Raw genomic sequence first — 20608 nt, 5'->3', positions numbered from 1 at the left:
TTAATTATATGGAGATGGGGTTTAAGTGGTGCTAATTAGTTTCTCGCCACGCTACGGTGAGATCGTTTACGGGAGCGGGCCGGTTGCATGGTAAACCGCTTGGCCCTCAGCACAGTTTTTGTTTATGGCCTCTCCTGCTATTCACTGGCGTTGTTTCACTTGAGCGAGAGCGCAGCGAGGCCGGTGAATCATGCCCATTATTTCAGTGCAAGATTTCTTTGTTTTTTTCCAGAATTTTTCAATTAAAAATAAAATTCTGATGGTAGCTACATTAGTGCCAGAGAATGCAAGAAAGCTATTATGTGGTGGATAGATAAGAATTTCTGAAAAGGGACTGCTATCTCCATGTTGAAGTATCACAATTACTCCTGCATTTGGTGGAAGAAAACCTCTTTCAATGAAGCGAGACCACTTCAGGTGAATAACCTATCAAGGTCCTTACAATCATTGATATACAACAATCATTGATGTCCATCAACAAGCAGGTGGCTTTATGGGATAACTCTATTTCATTAAACTACCAAACACTACTGGTAAAATTACAGACTAATAATTTCAGCCTTGCAACATTGTAGTTCATCCAATAGGTAATCTGATTTTTGTTTTGTAATATAAATTTCTTTCCAAAAAAAGATTAAATAACTTACTCCGTTGAAATTCAAATTTAGCCTGGTCAAATCCTTTATCTGAACAAGTTGACTGAACATTCCCCAGTTCATCAGCAGCCAATCTCTGGATCCATTAGTGTTACTGATACAACCAGCACCTACAATTAAAGGATGAAGAAGGTTGACTGTACACACTGGTTATTTCCCAGTGGATTACCATAAAATTTGTGTATATACATAATAACATTTGACTTTTAAAAAAAACTTACAATGTTTCACTCAATGGTCTTTTAGAATGGAAGCTAGTAAGAGTTGTGTTTGAATTGACAGTTTAAGACTTTTGTTTTTATTTGTTCATTGGGATGAGAGGATCATGGACTAAGCCAGTATTTATTGTCTTTCCCTAATTACCCTTGGGAAGGCTGCTACCATCCTACCTTCAATCAAGTTGAGAACCTGTTTTCAATTGCAGCATGAGTGCAGCTGGGACTCAATAGATCACTGGCTTATCGGGGGCAGCACAGTGGTGTGTACAGTGGTTAGCGTGCACTGCTTCACAGTGCCGAGGACCTGGGTTCAATCCCAGCCCTGGGTCACTGTCTGTGTGGAGTCTGCACATTCTCCCGTGTCTGTGGGGGTCACACCTCCACAACCCAAAAATGTGTGTAGGTTAGGTGGCTTGGCCACGCTACATTGCCCCTTAATCAGAAAAAAAATAATTGGGTACATTAAATTTATTTTTAAAAATCACTGGGTTATCATTATGAGAACTATGGCTAGATATTTTACCATCCATTAAATTTATCTCATGGACAAAGTTATTGTCGTAATAGGATTTTATTCTAGGGAAAAATAGGGGAAATTATTCTAGGGGAATAAATACAAGGATGTAGAGAGGGAAAGATGAGGTAAATTAAGGAGTAGTAATTAGATGATGCCAAGTTTAGGATTTACAAGCCTGAAAAGTGTAGAAAACTATGGAATCCTAGGAAAGGATGCGTGGATATCAGCAGGATGAGCATTCATTTAATTGACATGGGAATGCAGGAAGTAAGAAAATACAGAATAGTATATTCAGAACTTAGTGGGAATGAGGAAAATTCTGGAGAACATGGGCGGGATTCTCCCCTACCCGGCGTGCCGGGGGACCCGGCGTAGGGGGTTGGCGCCAACCACTCCGGGGTCGGGCCTCCCCAAAGGTGGGGAATTCTCCGCACCTTTGGGGGCTAGCCCCGCGCCGGTGCGGTTGGCACCAGAAGACTGGTGCAAAAAACTGGCGCCAGCGGCCTTTCAGGCCCGCTGCCCGGCAGTGGAGCTGGCCAAAAGGCTTTCGCGGTCGGCGCATGTGCCGGCGGTGCGTCAGCGGCCAGCTGCCACTGACGTCACCACCGGCGCATGCGCGATGTGGGTTTCTCTTCCGCTTCCGCCAAGGCGGAGGCCGTGGCGGCGCGGAGGAGAAAGAGTGCACTCAGGGCACTGGCCCGGAGTCTGAGCGGGGGGCCCCGATCGCGGGCCTGGCCACCGTGGGGGCACCCCCCGGGGTCCGATCGCCCCGCGCCCCTCCCAGGACCCAGGGGGCCCAGTCGCGCCGCCGATCCCGCTGCCACCAGAGGTGGTTCAAACCTCGGCGGCAGGAGAGGCCTCCCAGCGGCGGGACTTCGGGCCTTTGCGGGCCGGAGAATCGCCGCAGAGGCCTCGCCGATCGGAGTGGCGTGATTCCCGCCCCTGCCACTTCCCGGGTGGCGGAGAATCTCTGCCACGGCAAGTGCGGGATTTTCGGCGGCCCCAGACGATTCTCCGACCCTGCTGGGGGTCGGAGAATTTCGCCCCATATTTGGATTGATAAAATGAAATTCAAAATAAAATCACAGTAGAGAAAGTTAGGAAGTTGAGGGCTAAAGACGAATAAGAAATTCCCTTTTTGGCCATGGCGAGCTTTTTCTGTGATCTTGCACAGAAATGCGTCAGAAATGTTTTGAGGACTTCTCAGGATATGGGAAAAGTAAATGAATTTGGAACAGATTTAAGTTTCATAGGTTGCAGAGAGGATTACTGAGAGAGAAAACAAAGTCCTTGAAAGATCATAAGGGTCTTTTTGGACTCTTGCTGTAATTCTGCTGGTGGACATTTGGAACCCCCTTGGGGAAACAGCAAAGACCTGGCATAAAAAGGGCACACTGGATAGCTGCTATGTTCACCAAGGTATCACCATTCTCCCACTGTGCCACCCATTGTACTGCAGCAACTCACAAAGGCTTCTTCAGCAGCACCATCCAAACCCACAACCTCTACTGCCCAGGAAGACAAGGGTAGCAAATTGAGGGGAACAGAACCAACTGCAAGATTTCCTCCAAGTCACATGCCATCCCAAGTTGAAACTATGGGCACGATCTTCCCAAAACGGAATAAAGTCCCCAAGCGAGCGTGTTTAGTCGCGTGTTTCCCAGCACTCGCAGTGCCGAGAAACGCATGGCTATTCAACACGACTTGCTTTGAATAAGGGGCCTGAATGGGGAATGTGCGGTCATAGAGCCCTGTTTTTTACAATGTGCCTCCCCGAACAGGTGCCGGAATGTGGCGACTAGGGGCTTTTAACAGTAACTTAATTTGAAGCCTACTTGTGACAATAAGTGATTTTCATTTAATTTCATTTTCATTTCAAGCTCTGCTCACCAAAACTCCCCGTTTTAGCAAGAGATCGGAATGCCATTTGTAAATGGCATCCCGATATCCAAGGTCCCAAAGAAAATCCCCAAGGCCCACCCTCCAGCTCAAAAGCAACATGATAGGGTGCCCCACACCCCTGGCACCCCACCAACACCCATGGCTGGCACTGCCAAGGTAAGGTACCCAGGTGGCACCAGCAGTGCCAGGGTATCAATCACCCTGCCCAAAGGGCATGCAGCTGGGGGGCCTCCGATTCCCTTGGAGGCCTCCATGAGTGCTGTTCCATCTGGTTCCCATTTGTGGGCACCAGTACCAAACTGTGCTTGCCTGAGGTCCCAACGGCAAAGTAATTGAATCCCAAAGCCTTAGGTACCTTGGGAATCTATACATTAGAGTAAGTCTTACTGCCTCCCTCTAATATGCAAATTCGCTAAAAAGTGATCCCGCCCATTGTGGGCAGGATTCCCCTTGCAACGTCTCGCGACATTGCGTTGAATCTCACGAGGCATTGTTAGTTAGGTAGATCCCGGGTGTGGGGTCTTCCGGCTTTCACCGGCCACGCTGCATTGCGGCGAGCTGCTTTTCGGGTGCTGCTTGGCCGGAGGATTGCTCCCATAATCACTGTTGCTTCACTGTCAAAATCCTGCAACTTCCTTCCTCACAACACTCTGGGTGTTCCTACATCACATGGACTGTTGCAATTCAAGAAGGCAGCACACCATCAAGGGTAATTAGAGGTGCACAATGAATGCTGGCCAGTGATGCCCACATCCCAAGGAAAACTTCCATTTGAGGTCAGATTTGAGTGAGGCAACATATTTCCATTGATGAAGGAATAAAAAGATGGAACCATTAAAGGAAATGGTAGAAGCCACTGGTTAAACGCGAGAGACCAAGGAAATTGTACATAGGAACATAAGGACAGGAGTGAGCCCATTGAGTCTGCTCTGCCATTTAATACGATCATGACTGATTGGACTCTTCAATTCCTTTTACACCCACCATCCTCATGCCCCTAAGTTACTGTTAATCAGAAATCTATCAATCTCTGCTTTAAACATATTCAATGACTGAGTTTTCACTGTCCCCTGGGTCCCGAGTTCCAAAGATTCTCAACTCTCTGTATAAGGAAATTTCTCCTCATCTTGGTCTGAAGTGGCATCCCCCTTATTTTGAATTTGTGCTCCCTAGTTTCAGACTCGCCAACCAAGGGAAACATCTTTCTTGTCAATAGACTACCCTGTCTATTCCTTCAAGCATTTTATAGGTATCAATGAGATCACCGCTCATTGTTCAAAACTCTAGAGAATACAGGCCCAGTTTGCTTGAATCTCTCTTCATAAGACAGCTCCACCATTCGTCACGATCATGACTGATCATCCAACTAAGTAGCCTAATCCTGCTTTCTCTCCATAACCCTTGATCCAATTTGTCTCAAGTGCCATATCTAGCCACTTCTTGAATGTATTCAATGTCATAGCCTCAACTACTTCCTGTAGTAATGGATTCCAGAGGTTCACCACTCTTTGGGTGAAGAAATGTCTCCTCAACTCTGTCCTAAATGGTCTACCCTGAATCCTCAGACTGTGACTCCTGGTTCTGGACACACCCACCATTGGGAACATCATCCCGGCATTCACCCTATCTCGTCCTGATAGAATTTTATAAGTTTCTATGAGATCACCATAATTCGTCTAAACTCCAGCGAAAACAATTTTTTAAAAAAATGTAGAGTACCCAATTATTTTTTTCCAATTAGGGGGCAATTTAGCGTGGCCAATCCACCTAGCCGGCACAGCTTTTGATTGTGGGGGCGAAACCCACGCAAACCCACAGCGAGAATGTGCAAACTCCAAATGGACAGTGACCCAGAGCCGGAATCGAACCTGGGACCTCAGCGCTGTGAGGCAGCAGGGCTAGCCCACTGTGCCACCGTGCTGCCCTTGAAAACAATCCTACCCTAGTCAATCTCTCCTCATACATCAGTCCCACATCCCCGGAATCAGCCTGGTAAGCCTTCGCTGCACACCCTAGAGAGCAAGAACATCCTTCCTCAGAAAAGAAAACTAAAACTGCACACAATATTCTAGGTGTGGCCTCACCAAGGCCTTGTATAATTGCAACAACACATCCCTGCTCCTGTACTCGAAACCTCTTGCAATGAAAGCCAACAAACCATTTGCCTTCTTTACCGCCTGCATGCTTACCTTCAGGGAATGGTGCACAAGGACACCCAGGTCCTGCTGCACACTCCCCTCTCCCAATTTACCATTCAGGTAGTAATCTGCCTTCTTGTTTTTGCTTCCAAAGTGAATAATATCACATTTATCCAAATTATACTGCATCTGCCATTGATTTGCCCACTCACCCAACCTGTCCAGATCATGCTGAAGGATCTCTGTATCCTCGTCACAGTTCACCCTCCCACCCAACTTGGTATCAACTGCAAACTTTGAGATTTTACATTTTGCTCCCCCGTCCAAATCATTAATATATATTGTGAATAGTTGGGGTCCCAGCACCAATCCCTGTGGCACCCCTCTAGTTACTGCCTGCCAATTTGAAAAGGACCCGTTAATTCCTACTGTTTCCTTTCTGCCAACCAGTTTTCTATCCATCTCAATATACTTCCCCCAATCCCATGCGCTTTAATCTTGCCCGATAATCTCTTATATGGGAATTTGTCAAGCACTTTCTGAAAATCCATGGTAGCACAGTGTTTAGCACTGTTGCTTCACAGCACCCAGGATCCCAGGTTCGATTCCCTGGATCATTGTCTGTGCGGAGTCTGCACGTTCTCCCTGTTCCTGCATTGGTTTCTTCCGGGTTCTCCGGTTTCTTCCCACTAGTCCTGTAAGAAGTGTTGTTAGGTAATTTGGACAGTCTGAATTCTCCCTCAGTGCACCTGAACAGACGCAGGAATGTGGCGACTAGGGGCCTTTCGCAGTAACTTCATTGCATTCTTAATGTAAGGCTACTTGCGACAATAAATATTATTAAATATACCACTGGCTCCCCCTTGTCAACTCTACTAGTTACATCTTCAAATAATTCCAAGAGATTTGTCAAGCATGATTTCCTCTTTCTCAATTCATGCTGACTCTGCCTAATCCTGCCACTATTTTCGAAATGCTCCGCTGTAAAGTCCTTGATAATGGATTTGAGAACTTTCCCCAAGACCGGCATTAGGCTTACTGGTCCATAACTCACTGTTTTCTCTCTGCCTCCCTTTTTGAATATTGGAGTGACATTAGCAAGTGTCCAATCTGCAGGGACTGCTCCAGAGTCCATAGGCTACCAATGCATCCACTATTTCTAGAGCTACTTGGATATAGATTATCAGATCCTGGAGATTTATCAGCCTTCAATCCCATCACGTTCCCCAGCACTATTTCTCTACTTATATTGATTGCCCTCAATTCTTCCCTCTCACTATATTTTGCATTCTCCAACATTTCTGGTATATGGGGCGGGATTCTCCGACCCACCGCCGGGTTGGAGAATCGTCGGGGGCTGGCATCAATCCCGCCCCCGCCGTGTCCCGAAGTCTCCGGCACCAGAGATTCGGAAAGGGTGGGAATTGCGCCGTGCTTGTCGCCCCCCCCCCCCCCCCCCGGCGATTCTCCGGCCCGCAATGGGCCGAAGTCCCGCCGCTGTCATGCTGGTCCTGCCGGTGTGGATCAGACCACCTACCTTACAGGCGGGACCAGGCGGCGCAGGCGGGCTCCAGGGTCCTGGGGGGGGCGCGGGCCGATCTGGCCCCAGGGGGTGTCCCCACGGTGGTCTGGCCCGCAATCGGGACCCACCGATTGGCGGGCGGGCCTGTGCCGTGGGGGCACTCTTTTCCTTCCGCCTTTGCCATAGTCTTCACGATGGCGGAGGCGGAAGTGACCCCTCCCCTGCGCATGTGCGGGGATGACGTCAACAGCCGCTGACGCTCCGGCGCATGCACGGACTTCCACCGACCGGCGAAGTCCCTTCGGCCCCGGCTGCCGTGGCGCCAAAGGCCGATCCAGCCAGCCGGCGGGGCGGCAATCACTCCGGCACGGACCTAGCCCCTCAATGTTAGGGCTTGGCCCCTAAAGGTGCGGAGACGTCCGCACCTTTGGGGCGGCCTGACGCCGGAGTGGTTCACACCACTCCATCACGCTGGGACCCCCCGCCCCGCCGAGTAGGGGAGAATCCTGCCCCTGATTTGTGTCCTCTTTTGTGAAGACAGGGCCAAAGTATTTATTCAGTTGCTTGGCCATTTCTTTGTCCCCTATTATACATTCCCCCACTTCTGTCTGTAGGAAATTGCATTTGTCTTCACCAATAACTTTCTCTTCACATAGTTATAGAAACTCTTGGGGCGCGATTCTCCGCTGCCCAGGCCGGGTGGGAGAATCGCGGGAGGGCCGCTCTGGCCCCCCCCGCGATTCTCCCACCCCCCCAAAATGGCGTGTCGCCCGGATGGGCCGAGGGGCCTGCCGTTCCCGACCTGTTCACGCTGGCGGCAACCACACCTGGTCGCTGCCGGCGTGAACATGGCGCCAAAGGTGAGTTTGTGGCTTGTGGGGGGCTGAGAGGAGATTGAGCACCATGGCCGTGCTCGGGAGGGGACTGGCCCGCGATCGGTGCCCACCGATTGTTGGGCCGGTGTCTCCAAGGGACGCACTCTTTCCCCTCCACCGCCCCGCAAGATCATAGACGTGGTGGCTTGATCTTGCGGGGCGACGGAGGGGAAGACGGCAACCGCGCATGCGCGGGTTGGCGCCGGCCAACCCGAGCATGCGCGGCTGACGTCATTAGGCGCCGCCGGCCGCGTCATTCTCGGCCCGCGGCCAAGATTTATGGCACGCCGCTCCTAGCCCCCTGGGGGTGGTAGAATAGGGGGCGAGGAGCGGCCTCTGACGCCGTCATGAAGCACTCCGGGTTTCACAACAGCGTCGGGCGTTGCGGAGAATTCCGCCCTTAGTGTCAGTCTTTATGTTCCCTGCAAGCTTACTTTCGTACAGTATTTTTTCCTTCTTAATCAATCCCTTGCTCCTTTTTTTGCTGAATTCTAAACTGCTCCCAATCCTTACACCTATTATTTTTCTTGGCCAATCTGTATCTTCTTCCTCGGATCGGATACTATCTCTAATTTATTTGTAAACCATGTATTGACCCTCTTACCCATTTTGCTTTTGTGCCAGACAGGAAAAAACAGTTGTGGCAGTTCCTCCATGCGTTTCTTGAATGTTTGCCATTGCCTGTCCACTATCAACCCTTTAAGTAACTCTCTCCAATCTATCAAGGCCAACTCATGCCTCGTATCTTCATAGTTTAGTTTATTAACACTTAGCACCCTAGTTTCCGAATCAACTACTTCACATAAAAAAAAAATGAAAATCGCTTATTGTCACAAGTAGGCTTCAACTGAAGTTACTGTGAAAAGCCCCTAGTCGCCACATTCCGGCGTCTGTTCGGGGAGGTTGGTACGGGAATTGAACTGTGCTGCTGGCCTGCCTGGGTCTGCTTTAAAAGCCAGTGATTTAGTCCAGTGTGCTAAACCAGCCCCTCTTAATGTTATGGTCGCTCATCCCCAAAGGGTCTCGCACAGCTAGATTAGTAATGATTCATAGAACATAGAGTGCAGAAGGAGGCCATTTGGCCCATCGAGTCTGCACCAGCACACTTAAGCCTTCACTTCCGCCCTATCCCCGTAACCCAATAACCCCTCCTAACCTTTTTGGTCACTAAGGGCAATTTAGCATGGCCAATCCATCTAACCTGCATGTGTTTGGACTGTGGGAGGCAACCGGAGCACCCAAAGGAAACCCACGCAGACACGGGAGAACGTGCAGTTTCCACACAGACAGTGACCCAGTGGAGAATCGAACCTGGGACCCTGGTACTGTGAAGCCACAGTGCTATCTACTTGTGCTACCATGCTGCCCCGATTCCTTTCTCATTACACAGTACCCTGTCTAAGATAGTCTGCTCTCTAGTTGGTTCCTCCACATATTGGTCAAGAAAAGCATCCCGTATTCACTCCAGGAATTCCTCCTCTATGTTACAGTGGCTAATTTGATTTGCCCAATCTGTGTGCAGATTAAAATCACGATGATTACAGATGCTCCCTTATCACATGCATCTCTAATTTCCTGTTTAATGCCATTCCCAACATCACCACTGCAGTTTTGGGGTCTCTATATGAAGCCCACTAGTGATTTCTGCCCCCTGGTATTTCTCAACTCTACCCATACAGACTCCACATTGTCAGAGCTAATATCCTTTCTCACTATTGTATTAATTTCCTCTTTAACCGACAATGCCACTCCACCACCTGTTTCTTTTTGCCTGTCCTTCCTAAATACTGAATACCCTGAGGTCTTGAAGACAGACCTCACTACACAAATCCTCGAGATAATCTTAATAACTTGTGGCACCTGCATGAGAGCTTTCAGTGACTTATGGACAGGGACACCCAGATCCCTTTGTACATCTACAATTTCTAATTTCTTACCATTTAGGAAATATTCTGCACATCTGTTCCTTCGACCAAAATGGATTACCTCAGATTTTTCCACATTATACTTCATTTGCCGTGTTCTTTGCCAATCACTAAATTTGTCCAAATACTCCTGTAGCCGCTTTACATCTCCTTCACAACACACAGCTTTGTATCATCCACGAACCTGGAAATATTACATTTGGTCCCCACATCCAAATCATTGATATGTATTGTGAACAGCTGGGGCCCAAGTGCTGCTCCTTGCGATAACCCACTAGCCAGAGCTTGCCAACGCGAGAATGACCCGTTTATTCTTACTCTGTTTTCTGCCTATTAGCCAATCCTTAATCCATGACAGTATACTGATAACTATCCTATGTGCCTTTATTTTGCTAATTATCATGCAGGGAACTTTATCAAAAGCTTTCTGAAAGTCCAAATATACAACATCCGTTGACCCTATCAATTTTTAGTAACATTTTCAAACATTTCCAGCAAGTTCGTCAAACATGATTTCCCATGTTGACTGTACCAGATCAGGATCATGATTATCCAAATATCTGTTTATCACACTTTTATAATAGATTCCAGCATCCCCCTACCAGTGATGTAAGGATATCAGGTCTGTAGTTCCCTGCTTTCTCTCTACCTCCCTTCTTAAATAGTGGGGGACATTTGCTACCTTCCAAACTTCAGGATACATTCTAGAATCTATAGAATTTTGGAAGATGATCACCAATGCATCCACTATCTCCATAGCAACCTCTTTCAACATTCTGGGATGCATAATATCAGGCTCAGGGACTTATCAACTTTCAGTCCATATTAATTTCTCAAATACAACCTTCTTACTTCTACTAATTTCCTTCAACTCCATATTCTTTCCAGTCCCTTGGATCTCTACACAGTATCGTAGAATCCCGACAGTGCAGAAGGCGGCCTTTTGGCCCATCGAGTCTGCACCGGGCCTCTGAAAGAGCACTCTACCGAGGCCTACGCCCATACCCTATCCCTGTAATCCCACTTATCATTTTGGACGCTAAGGGGAAATTTAGCACAGTCAGTCCACCTAACCTGCACATCTTTGGAGATTTCTTGTATCTTCCTCAATGAAAACAGACACAAAATAATAATTTAGCTTTTCTGCCATTTCTCTATTCACCATTATGAATTCACTGGATTTTGCCTTCAATCCCACATTTGTCTTAGCTGTGATAACAAGGGCCATAGGGCAGCGCTGATTGATCTCCCTATGGGCTTCGTAGAATACGAGTTCCCGTGGTGAGTGGGTGGTGGACCGCCCAGCTGGAGCTCGTTAGCAGGTCATTCAAATGTAGATCCCAGACCCGGAGCGACAGTTCCTGATAGTCCTGGGCCAGACATTTGTTTTGTGTGACCCGACAGTGGCTTTATTTTCAGTTTAAAATAAACCAATTTGGCCTTTCACTCTACGTCTCCTGGAATGCATACGTTAGCCAAACAGTTCCATTTTACAGACCTATAGAAGCCTGTCCATTCTTATGTTTCTTGCTAGATTGCATTCATATTCTGTACTTCCTTTCTTTATCATTTCTTGGTCTTCCTTTGCTGTATTCTAAAGACCTCCCAATTTTCAGGTTTATTGTTCTTTCTGGTAACTTTATTACCCTTTTTGTTTAATCTTATAAAATATTTAACTTCCTTTGTCACCCTTCGTTGACTTGCTTTTTTGGAGGGGTTTTGAACCCATAAAGAATGTATAGGTGCTGTATGCTATGTAATAGTTCTTTGAAGATTATCAATTGCCTTTGTCAAATATTTTAATGTATTTTCCCAATCCACCTGAGCCAATTTGTCCCTCGTGTCTTCATCATTTCCTCTTTACAACTTTACACCTTGGCTTCAGGTTGAAATTTCTAATTTTCAAATACAGTGTAAAACTATGTCTTTGAAAATAAAAGAAAGCTTATTTGCCTTTAAAGTTGTTTACAAGATGTATAAAATATGGCAGATCTTTGAAACGTATAATTTTACTGCAGTATTATAGTGGCAAATCAATTCATTCCCTTTCTTGCAATGGCCGTTCTTGTTTACCTGTGGTGTTGAGGTAGGGAAGGATCCATATTTGTAGCACAGTCTCTCTTGTTGCCTGTGACATCTCTTTGAATTCATTATTGAGTCCTTTGATGCTAAATGTCAAAACATTTATAGTATTATTTATTAGGTGGTCAGATCAATAGTATCCATTTATCTGATAGACATAAATGTATGCTTAGTAATCAGGGCTGGTATATATACATCTATTACTGATCTAAGCATCCTACTGTTAGTGGTCCCATATCATTGGCTGGAGTTGTCCCAACTCAGTGGCATTTAAAAGAAGCACAACTCCATTAAGTTGACACCTGTTTTGAACAGACTTCAATTTCTCTCCCCCCGGTGAAATATGAAACTTTTACCCTCTACATTTCTTTTATCTCTTTTTTTCCCAAACAGAGGCTTGTGTTAGGTTGAGGTCCCATGGGCAACAATTCATTGGTACCACATCTTTCCTCCCATTTTTGGTTTATATTACATAATTAAATAATACTAAGAGTATTACCAAGTCAATCAAAGTGCTGGTTTCTGAGGGCAAGGGCAAAAACACTGGAGAATACGGAGAGCCCTAGTTGTTAGTGACTACAATCTGCTGTGTGTGATAAAGAGGGCCATACGCTTACACTGCTTGGTAACCTTCACAGGTTGTGTTCCTGATCTGAAGGCAGCTCAGCACTGACTCAGAAATGCCAGCAATGAAAGGCCTGAATCGCTCCTGGAACCATTTTGTCAGGAAAGCTGTATTGGTTAAGTTTTCATTGGTCTTCACAATCTCCCAGAGAGCATTTACGAATGTGATCTTTGTCATCAGAGGAATTGATGATGTGCTCAAGGTCTGAAACAAACCACAACATGTAAACTCAGTGAGTAAAGAGATTCCACTGCAGGCATATAAAGCTTCCCCTCATTTCAGAACTAAAAGAAATACAATTCATAAAATTGCTCAGACTAATGTAATCAACAAAGTATTTCCTTTGAACCATGATCTGATCAATTTGGTTATAGGTTAGTTTGATTATTAATGTAGGAAAAGTACAAAAACACCAGTTAATATTTTCAGAATGAAAAATCATGTTCTTTCACATTGTGACTTGTTGGGAAGAATTCTCCCCAAATGTTTCCAAGTGTGGTCTCCGGCAGGAAACGGTGTGCGATTCCCGCCAGGTGGATCGGTGTGATCCAGATCGCAATCCACCTAAAAATAGAAATGCTGTTGGAGCCAAAGGTGATTCACACTGTGGGGCCTAAAGAAGCTGGCAAGGCAAGATCCTCGGCAGCCCAATCTCAGAATACATGACAGTGCCCATCCCCCCCCCCTCCCCAAATAGCTGGCAAGGTCTCCCTCCAATTTCTGGCAAGGGCTCTCCCCCACCCAATTGCAGGCAAGGCACCCGCCATAAGTACGTGACACCCCTCTATGGGTTCGCTAAAGGCCTCCCTTCAGGCCCTGTGCCCTGACAGTGCCAACATGGTATTGCTAGCCAGGTTGGCACTGCCAAGGAGCAACACACAGACAGAGCATCTCGTCTTTCTAGGAAGGACCTCAGAACAAAGGAAACCCCAGCAGAAAACAATACAGTCAGGCAGAACATCTGTTCTTTCTAGGAAGAACTTCAGAACAAAGAAAAAACCTCTATGAAAATGCTGTGGTTAGAAACAACACCTGCTCAAAAGAGGAAGCACTTCAGAGTTAATAGACCACGAAGAGCTATAAAAACAAAAGCTCACCCTCCTATGAAATATCCTGGACCTGCCAATCAAGAGGATTACAAAAGATAATGGACCATGAAATTGAATGCAAACAACACAATTCAAAGTTTTTAGGTTTCACAGCTTGCTCAAAGGCTTGAAAAGGTTAAAGAGTGAAACCGAATGCGTAAAGAGCACTTCAAAGGTCTCCAGCACATTAGTTGATCTCTTTGAACTTGACGTGATGGGAGAGACATCAAAGGTTTTCAAGGCTACACAGGGAAGACTTGCCGCATGACCCCCATTCCAGGAAAAAACCCTGACCTGAGCCTCTTAACCTAGCCCAAGGCACCCTCCCCCAAACTCCACCTTCCCTGAAGGAGCCCTCTCACCACCCCAGAGGTAACTGTAAAGAGGGTTCTCACCCCCTAGCTCCCCCTCGGTGTCCCTGGCACCTGGTCCTTGTCTCCTTTGTACGATAACACAGTGGCTATCACTGTGGCTTCACAGCGCCAGGATCCCAGGTTCGATTCCACACTGGGTCACTGTCCCCCACGTTCTCCCTGTGTCTGCGTGGGTTTCCTCCGTGTGCTCCGGTTTCCTCCCACAGTCCAAAGATGTGCAGGTTAGGTGGATTGGCCATGCTAAATTACCCTCAGTGTCTAAAAAGGTTAGGAGGGGTTATTGGGTTACAGGGATAGGGTGGAAGTGAGGGCTTAAGTGGGTCGGTGCAAACCCGATGGACCGAATGGCCTCCTTCTGCACTGTATGTTCTATGAATGTTCTTTATCATCTAGATGTTTAATCATCATTTACCATATTGTTGAATTTGTCCAGTGCCTCGTTCAGGATGGTTTTGTCCAGCTTTTGAATGAATACACCCAGCGTAGTTCCATCTGGCTTATTCAGAGCCTTTGCAGTAGTAAAGCAATTAAATACAGAGGCCAACTGATTACTGGTGAGACCTGTCAGCAGTAGATTACTCTGCAAAGAAATCAATTTTAAAAAAAATTAGCGTAATACACCTCAATATATTTAACTGACTTAAAAAATATACAAATCATGCTTTGATTTTCAATGTACTCAGCAGTATAAGGTGTTGGAATGCAGAAACTAAACTAACATAGAACAGCATACTGGTAATTAGACAGCCAGGCAATCCAGATCCCTAATTCCCCTTAACTGTGAAATTCCTTAAGATGTTTCTGAGTAATATAAGGTATATAAATTCAACTTGGATACCCACTCATTATTACATAATTCTTACAGCCAATTTCATGTATCTTTTATATTTGAGTGCAATCACAGCAAGTTTGGTCTGCAATGAAAAGAACACCAGACACATTAGGAAACTCTGTCACCACCAAATTCTGGAGCCAATGTTCACCTCTTATTTCAGTCCTTTGAACTCCAGTGTAGATCTCAAATGTCTAAAGGGTAAAGTAACTTAAGATAAATGAGCATAATTGGTACTGATACTTGATATTAATTTATTTTATTTTGGGGGGAATATTATTAAAGTAGAAGACCACAAAATTATACAAAAAGGCTTTTCTGCTAGGGTCCTATGCTGATTTTCTTAGCACAGAATGAATCAATTTGGCTTCTCATAACCCAGACTGCCCTCACATAGAGCAATCGAAAATTAACCTCAGTGTTCTGTTTATTCGTCATAGTTCTTCATAATCCTCTGAATTAAATATTTGTCTTCTTTTCTCTTAAAGAATGCAATAATTTCTGCCTCCACTACTCTACGTGACAAGGCATCGTAACCTTTAATAAACTTTGAGAGATAAAAGGGAAGTGGGAGGAGGAGGTGGGTGTGGCACTGGGGGTAGGGGTCTGGAATGAAATATTGTATTAGGTGACTCAACCTCCTCCTGTGCTAGGATGAGCCTGATACAATTTAAAGTGGTTCACAGGGCTCATGACTTGTGCACGCATGAGTGGGTTCTTCCCGGAGATGGAGAATAGGTGTGAGAAGTGCGCAAAGGGACCGGCGAATTACATGGATATGTTTTGGTCCTGCCCAAAATTGGAAGATTGTGGGGTGAGGGTGGAGCCCGTGCCCTTTAGTGGCAATCAATGGAATATCAGAGCTGCCTGAGCTTCTGCAGGGGAAGGGGGCTGATGTGGCCTTTGAGCCCGGCAATGAATCCTGCTGGATTGGTGGTCAGCAGTTCCACCGAGGGCATCGGCATGGTTGGGGAATGTGGCAGAATTTCTGCAGATGGAGAAAATTAAGTTTGCACTTAGGGGCTCAGAAGAGACGTTCTCCATGAGATGGAAGCTGTTCGTCTCTGTTTTCAAAGAATTGTTTTCCGTGAGTGAGTAGATGGGGGAGGGGGGGGGGGGGGGGTCTAGAGTTCGTTAAGTTTGTAAAAACTGTTTGTAATTTGATTTTGTCTTTATGATGTGGAACTTTCTGTATGATCTGGAATAAAATATATACATTTTTAAAACTTTCTGCATAAGGAACTGCTTACAATGACAATTTTATATTGATAAACGCTCATTGTTCACTCATCAACGAGTCTTTCCTTATTTAGTACATTAAAGACATTCATGATTTTTAAATCTCTATTAAATATTTTCTCATCCTTGAATGTTAAAAATGCATAATTTTAAAAAATGGAAAAAAAATCAATACAGGACAGAAAATCTAGATATCAGCTGCTCACGAAGTACTGAATGACAGACTCTCCATAAATTGGACAAATATGCAATAAGAATGTTAGGGGTGAAAATCATTATTTTGCCAAGTATTAGATAGAAAATAATCTGCACTAAAATGTCCAGTCCTCATTTCTATCACTTTTGCTTTAATTCAAAGTAGCGGTAGGTATACATAGATGCAAAACTGACAGCATAACTCAGAAGACATCAGGGTGCACTAAAGCCTTGGAGTTTGTGATTCTGTTTTGTTGCATTTGAGTTCTCCCAGTATGCAATATATATTCAATTATAATAGCGTTCAGTGCAGCATTACTTTGTATTGCAAGTAAATTCATTTGATTATTACCACATTTCTTGAAGTGAGACATGTTAAGTGAAAATATTTTAACAGTTATTCTCATGTAAAATTCTGGACTATGACTAAGCTTACCTGAGCACACGCGTAGTCTATAATGTTGAAATTACAGAGTTGGGACTTGTTGACAGACATCAGAAAATTGTTCAGAGCCGAACTGTTTGGGAGGAGGGAAATATAATCTATTATCTGAGAGGAATTATGTTGGAATTTTATTAAAAATGTTTTATAATCGTTGCAATCTTGATTTTTTTTAAACATCTTTATTAGCCAAACGAAGAAATGTTCGACCCAGGAGGCAGATTCAATCACGGCTTTCTAAAGAGAAATGGATCATTATCTGCAAAGGACAAATTTGCAGGGCTACAGGGAAAAGGCAGGGGAGTGGAACTGTCTTGCAGCGAGCCAGGTCAAATAGCGTCCTTCTAGAAGGCTGTTAAATGTGATCATGATGCCCCCGGAAGGTAGGGAGGTAGAGGTAGTGATCGCAATGGATGCAGAAAAGGCTTTTGATCGGGTAGAATGGGATTATCTATGGGAGGTACTGGGATAGTTCGGATTCGGGTGGGGCTTTATTGACTGGGTCAGGTTGCTGTATCAGACTCCTGTGGCAAGTGTACGGATGAACAGAACAACTTCGGACTATTTTAGACTGCACCGGGGGACGAGACAGGGATTCCCCCTCTCCCCACTGTTGTTTGCGCTGGCATAGAGCCGTTGCCAATCGCTCTGAGATCTTCAAGGGGCTGGAGGAGACTGGTCCGCGTTTGGGGGGGGGGGGGGGGGGGGGGGGGGGTGGAGCACAGGCTTTCGCTCTATGCGGATGATCTGCTTCTGTATGTTTCGGACCCAGTAGAGGGGATAGAAGACATAATGAAGATTTTTGGGGAATTTGGCCGGTTTTCGGGGTATAAGTTAAATATGGAAAAAAGTGAGATGTTTGTGGTACAGGCGAGGGGACAGGAGGGGCGACTGGGAGAGCTGCCGTTTAGGTCAGTAGGGGGTAGTTTTATGTACCTGGGCATCCGGGTGGCATGGGAATGGGACCGGCTGCATAAATTGAATCTGGCCCGGCTCGTGGACCAAATGAAGGGTGATTTTCAGATATGGGACGTGCTTCCGTTGTCTCTGGCTGGGAGGGTGCAAACGGTGAAAATGACGGTCCTCACGAGATTCCTATTTGTATTTCAATGTCTCCCCATCTTTATTCCGTAGTTCTTTTTTAAGCGGTTCAACAGAGTGATCACTGGCTTTGTCTGGGCGGGCAACACCCCGCGAGTAAGGAAGGTAATGCTTGAGCGGAGTCGGGGAGAGGGCGGGCTGACACTGCCAAATTTCAGCAACTATTAGTGGGCGGCTAATATAGCCAGGATCAGGAAATGGATGGTGGGGGAGGGGTCGGCATGGGTGCGTATGGAGGCGGCTTCTTGTAAGGGCACCAGTTTGGGGGCGTTGGTAACTGCGCCTCTGCCCCTCCCGCTGGCACGGTACTCCACCAGCCCTGTGGTGGTGGCGGCCCTGAGAGTTTGGGGCCAGTGGAGGCGGCATGTGGGAGTAGTGGGAGCATCGGTCTGGGCCCCAATTTGTAATAATCACCGGTTTGCCCTGGGGAGGATGGACGGGGTGTTCCGGTTAGGGCGGAGAGCGGGGATTGAGAGGATGGGGGATATGTTCATAGAGGGGAGCTTTCCGAGTATGAGGGCGTTGGAGGAAAAGTTTGGGTTGGCGAGGGGAAACAAATTCAGGTATCTGCAGATGCGGGACTTCCTTCGCAAACAGGTGTCAACCTTCCCGCTCCTACCGCTCAGGGAGATTCAGGACAGAGTAGTTTCCAGAGGGCGGGTAGGAGAAGGGAGCATCTTGGACATTTATAAGGAGCTTATAGGATCGGAGGAGATGCAGACTGAGGAGCTGAAGCGCAAGTGGGAGGAGGAGCTGGGAGGTGAGATAGAGGAGCAGATTGTTAGGGGTGGAGGACAGGTGCACAAAATGTGCAGGAGGGCCAGCGAACCATGTCCACATGTTTTGAACATGTCCAAAGCTTAAGGGATTTTGGAAGGGGTTTGCGGATATCATGTCCAAGGTTTTAAAAACAAGGGAGGCGCTGAGTCCAGAGGTGGCAATTTTCGGGGTGTCAGAAGACCCGGGAATCCAGGAGGAGAAAGAGGCAGACGTTATGGCCTTTGCTTCCCTGGTAGCCCGGAGACAGATACTATTTGCATGGAGGGACTCAAATCCCCCGAAGACGGAGACCTGGCTATCGGACATAGCTAGCTTTCTCTGTATGCAGAAAATTAAGTTCGCCTTGAGAGGTTCACTGTTAGGGTTCGCCCAGAAGTGGCAACCGTTAGTCGACTTCGCGTAAAATTAATCGATCGTCAGCAGACCAGGCGGGGTGGGGGGAGTAGTTTAGGTTAGAGTAGGGGTAATAACAGTAGGACCTGTATGAAAGGTAAACGGCTTTTGCACTATGTTTATGGTTTCATGTATATTGTTTATCTGGTTGTTGTTACTATACCAAAAATACCTAAATAAAATGTTTATTTAAAAAAATGGCGTCCTTCTATGTTGTGACTGTTCAATAATTCTATGGTGATTGGAAAAGCTGCTTTTAATGTGATAAACCTTACAGAACATGAAAGACCCAGGTTTGAAGAACAACACTTTAGATTAGATACGTAAGAGTGGATAGACTTAGTTGATCCATACTCCAGCACTGTGAGGACAAGAGCAATGACCCTGCTCAGTTGCACAGATGCATGACCATGCAGTAACCTGGACTTCCACAGCATAGAATAATCAGGCCAAACAACCAGCGTTTCGAAAAGTCACATTGGAGTTGAAAAGTCTGTTTCTCCCTCCACAGGTGCTGCCAGACCAACTGAGGTTTTCCATCACTTTCTGTTATTATTTTGGATCTCTCGGTTTGCAGATATTGACATTTATCAGCAATATTCCCTCTAAGATGCATGCAAACACAGCGATAAAACAACCCTGAAAGTACCTCACAGTGCAATAAACAGATTGTAACAACAAAAATTCAGTGGGAAGTTTGAACATGAGGAGATAAAATTGGGCAATCTATGTGCAAAGGCAGCGTTTGACGAAGAAATTTCTAAAGGAAGGCAGGTTTCAAGGATGAATCAATCGTTTAAATTAACTAATGTCAATACTGATTTGTCTCAAATGCTTACCTGTTTGCTGCTGCACATGAAGCTGTTTCTGTTTGAAGTGTAAAAAAATATATATTACCATAGTGAAAATGTAGCAAGAAAATTGGACATTGAGTTTTGCAAAAATGAACTTACCATTAAATGTGGTGTTGCCACACTAACAAAGAAAAACATAAATAAATTAATTTTACTTTCATAGTGCCAAATGTAAACTAAATATATTATTGGAAACATAAACTTATATGTGAATATGCTATAATTAATACATAAATTCAAACATAATATATACTTATCATTACACATTGAAATATAACATATACATACACATACATACCAGACATTACATTAAAATATTAAATAAGGAACTATTATAATAAATATATACACATACACACACGCAGATCCTATATTAGCTGAACAAAAAGTGGTAAAATTTGAAATGTGTAATTGAGGTTTCTGTAATTTCATTAATAATGTACAAAAGGAAAAAGGCTCATACAAATTAAAACATGAAAATAATTCAACCAGTTTAGATTATATAATTCCTCCTTTTACTCATGTTAGCGTGTTGATTTTTCATTAACACTACACAATATGACAGCATTCTAATGTCAACAGGCGGAATTGACATATTTTTGTTGATACCAGTTATCACCAGGAATGGTTTTCCTTGCTGTACCATCAACAAGTGTTGCTGCTCAACAAATGAGCAAGGATAAATCTGACCAGAAGGCAGATTAAAGTTAAAAGGCCACGTCTTGCAATGGCACAGAACAGCCATCACAGAGCTCAAATTTCCTCTCAGTGGAGGCACTTCTTCTTAGCAATCACAAAAAATATTTTTCATGTCATTGTAAATTTAATGAATTTGTAATCGCTAAGATTG

The 20608-nt window shown here is 45.4% G+C and overlaps 1 protein-coding gene across 1 annotated transcript in view; it reads right to left on the bottom strand.

Annotated features, from left to right (window-relative positions):
- Positions 1-20608, bottom strand: part of LOC119978154 — a 512568-nt gene that overhangs the window by 62197 nt on the left and 429763 nt on the right. Inside the window, exons 143-149 of the mRNA XM_038819593.1 lie at positions 19858-19879; positions 19744-19771; positions 16625-16706; positions 14335-14502; positions 12453-12664; positions 11827-11921; positions 648-766 (exon numbers count right to left, since the gene is read on the bottom strand). Coding sequence (XP_038675521.1) covers positions 648-766; positions 11827-11921; positions 12453-12664; positions 14335-14502; positions 16625-16706; positions 19744-19771; positions 19858-19879 — 726 coding nt within the window. The remainder of the gene's footprint in view (positions 1-647; positions 767-11826; positions 11922-12452; positions 12665-14334; positions 14503-16624; positions 16707-19743; positions 19772-19857; positions 19880-20608) is intronic.

This window comes from Scyliorhinus canicula, chromosome 15 (assembly GCF_902713615.1).
Source record: "Scyliorhinus canicula chromosome 15, sScyCan1.1, whole genome shotgun sequence".
Lineage (NCBI taxonomy): Eukaryota > Metazoa > Chordata > Chondrichthyes > Carcharhiniformes > Scyliorhinidae > Scyliorhinus > Scyliorhinus canicula.
Note: the sequence above shows the minus strand (reverse complement) of the source record. Positions and strands in the feature narration are given on the sequence as shown.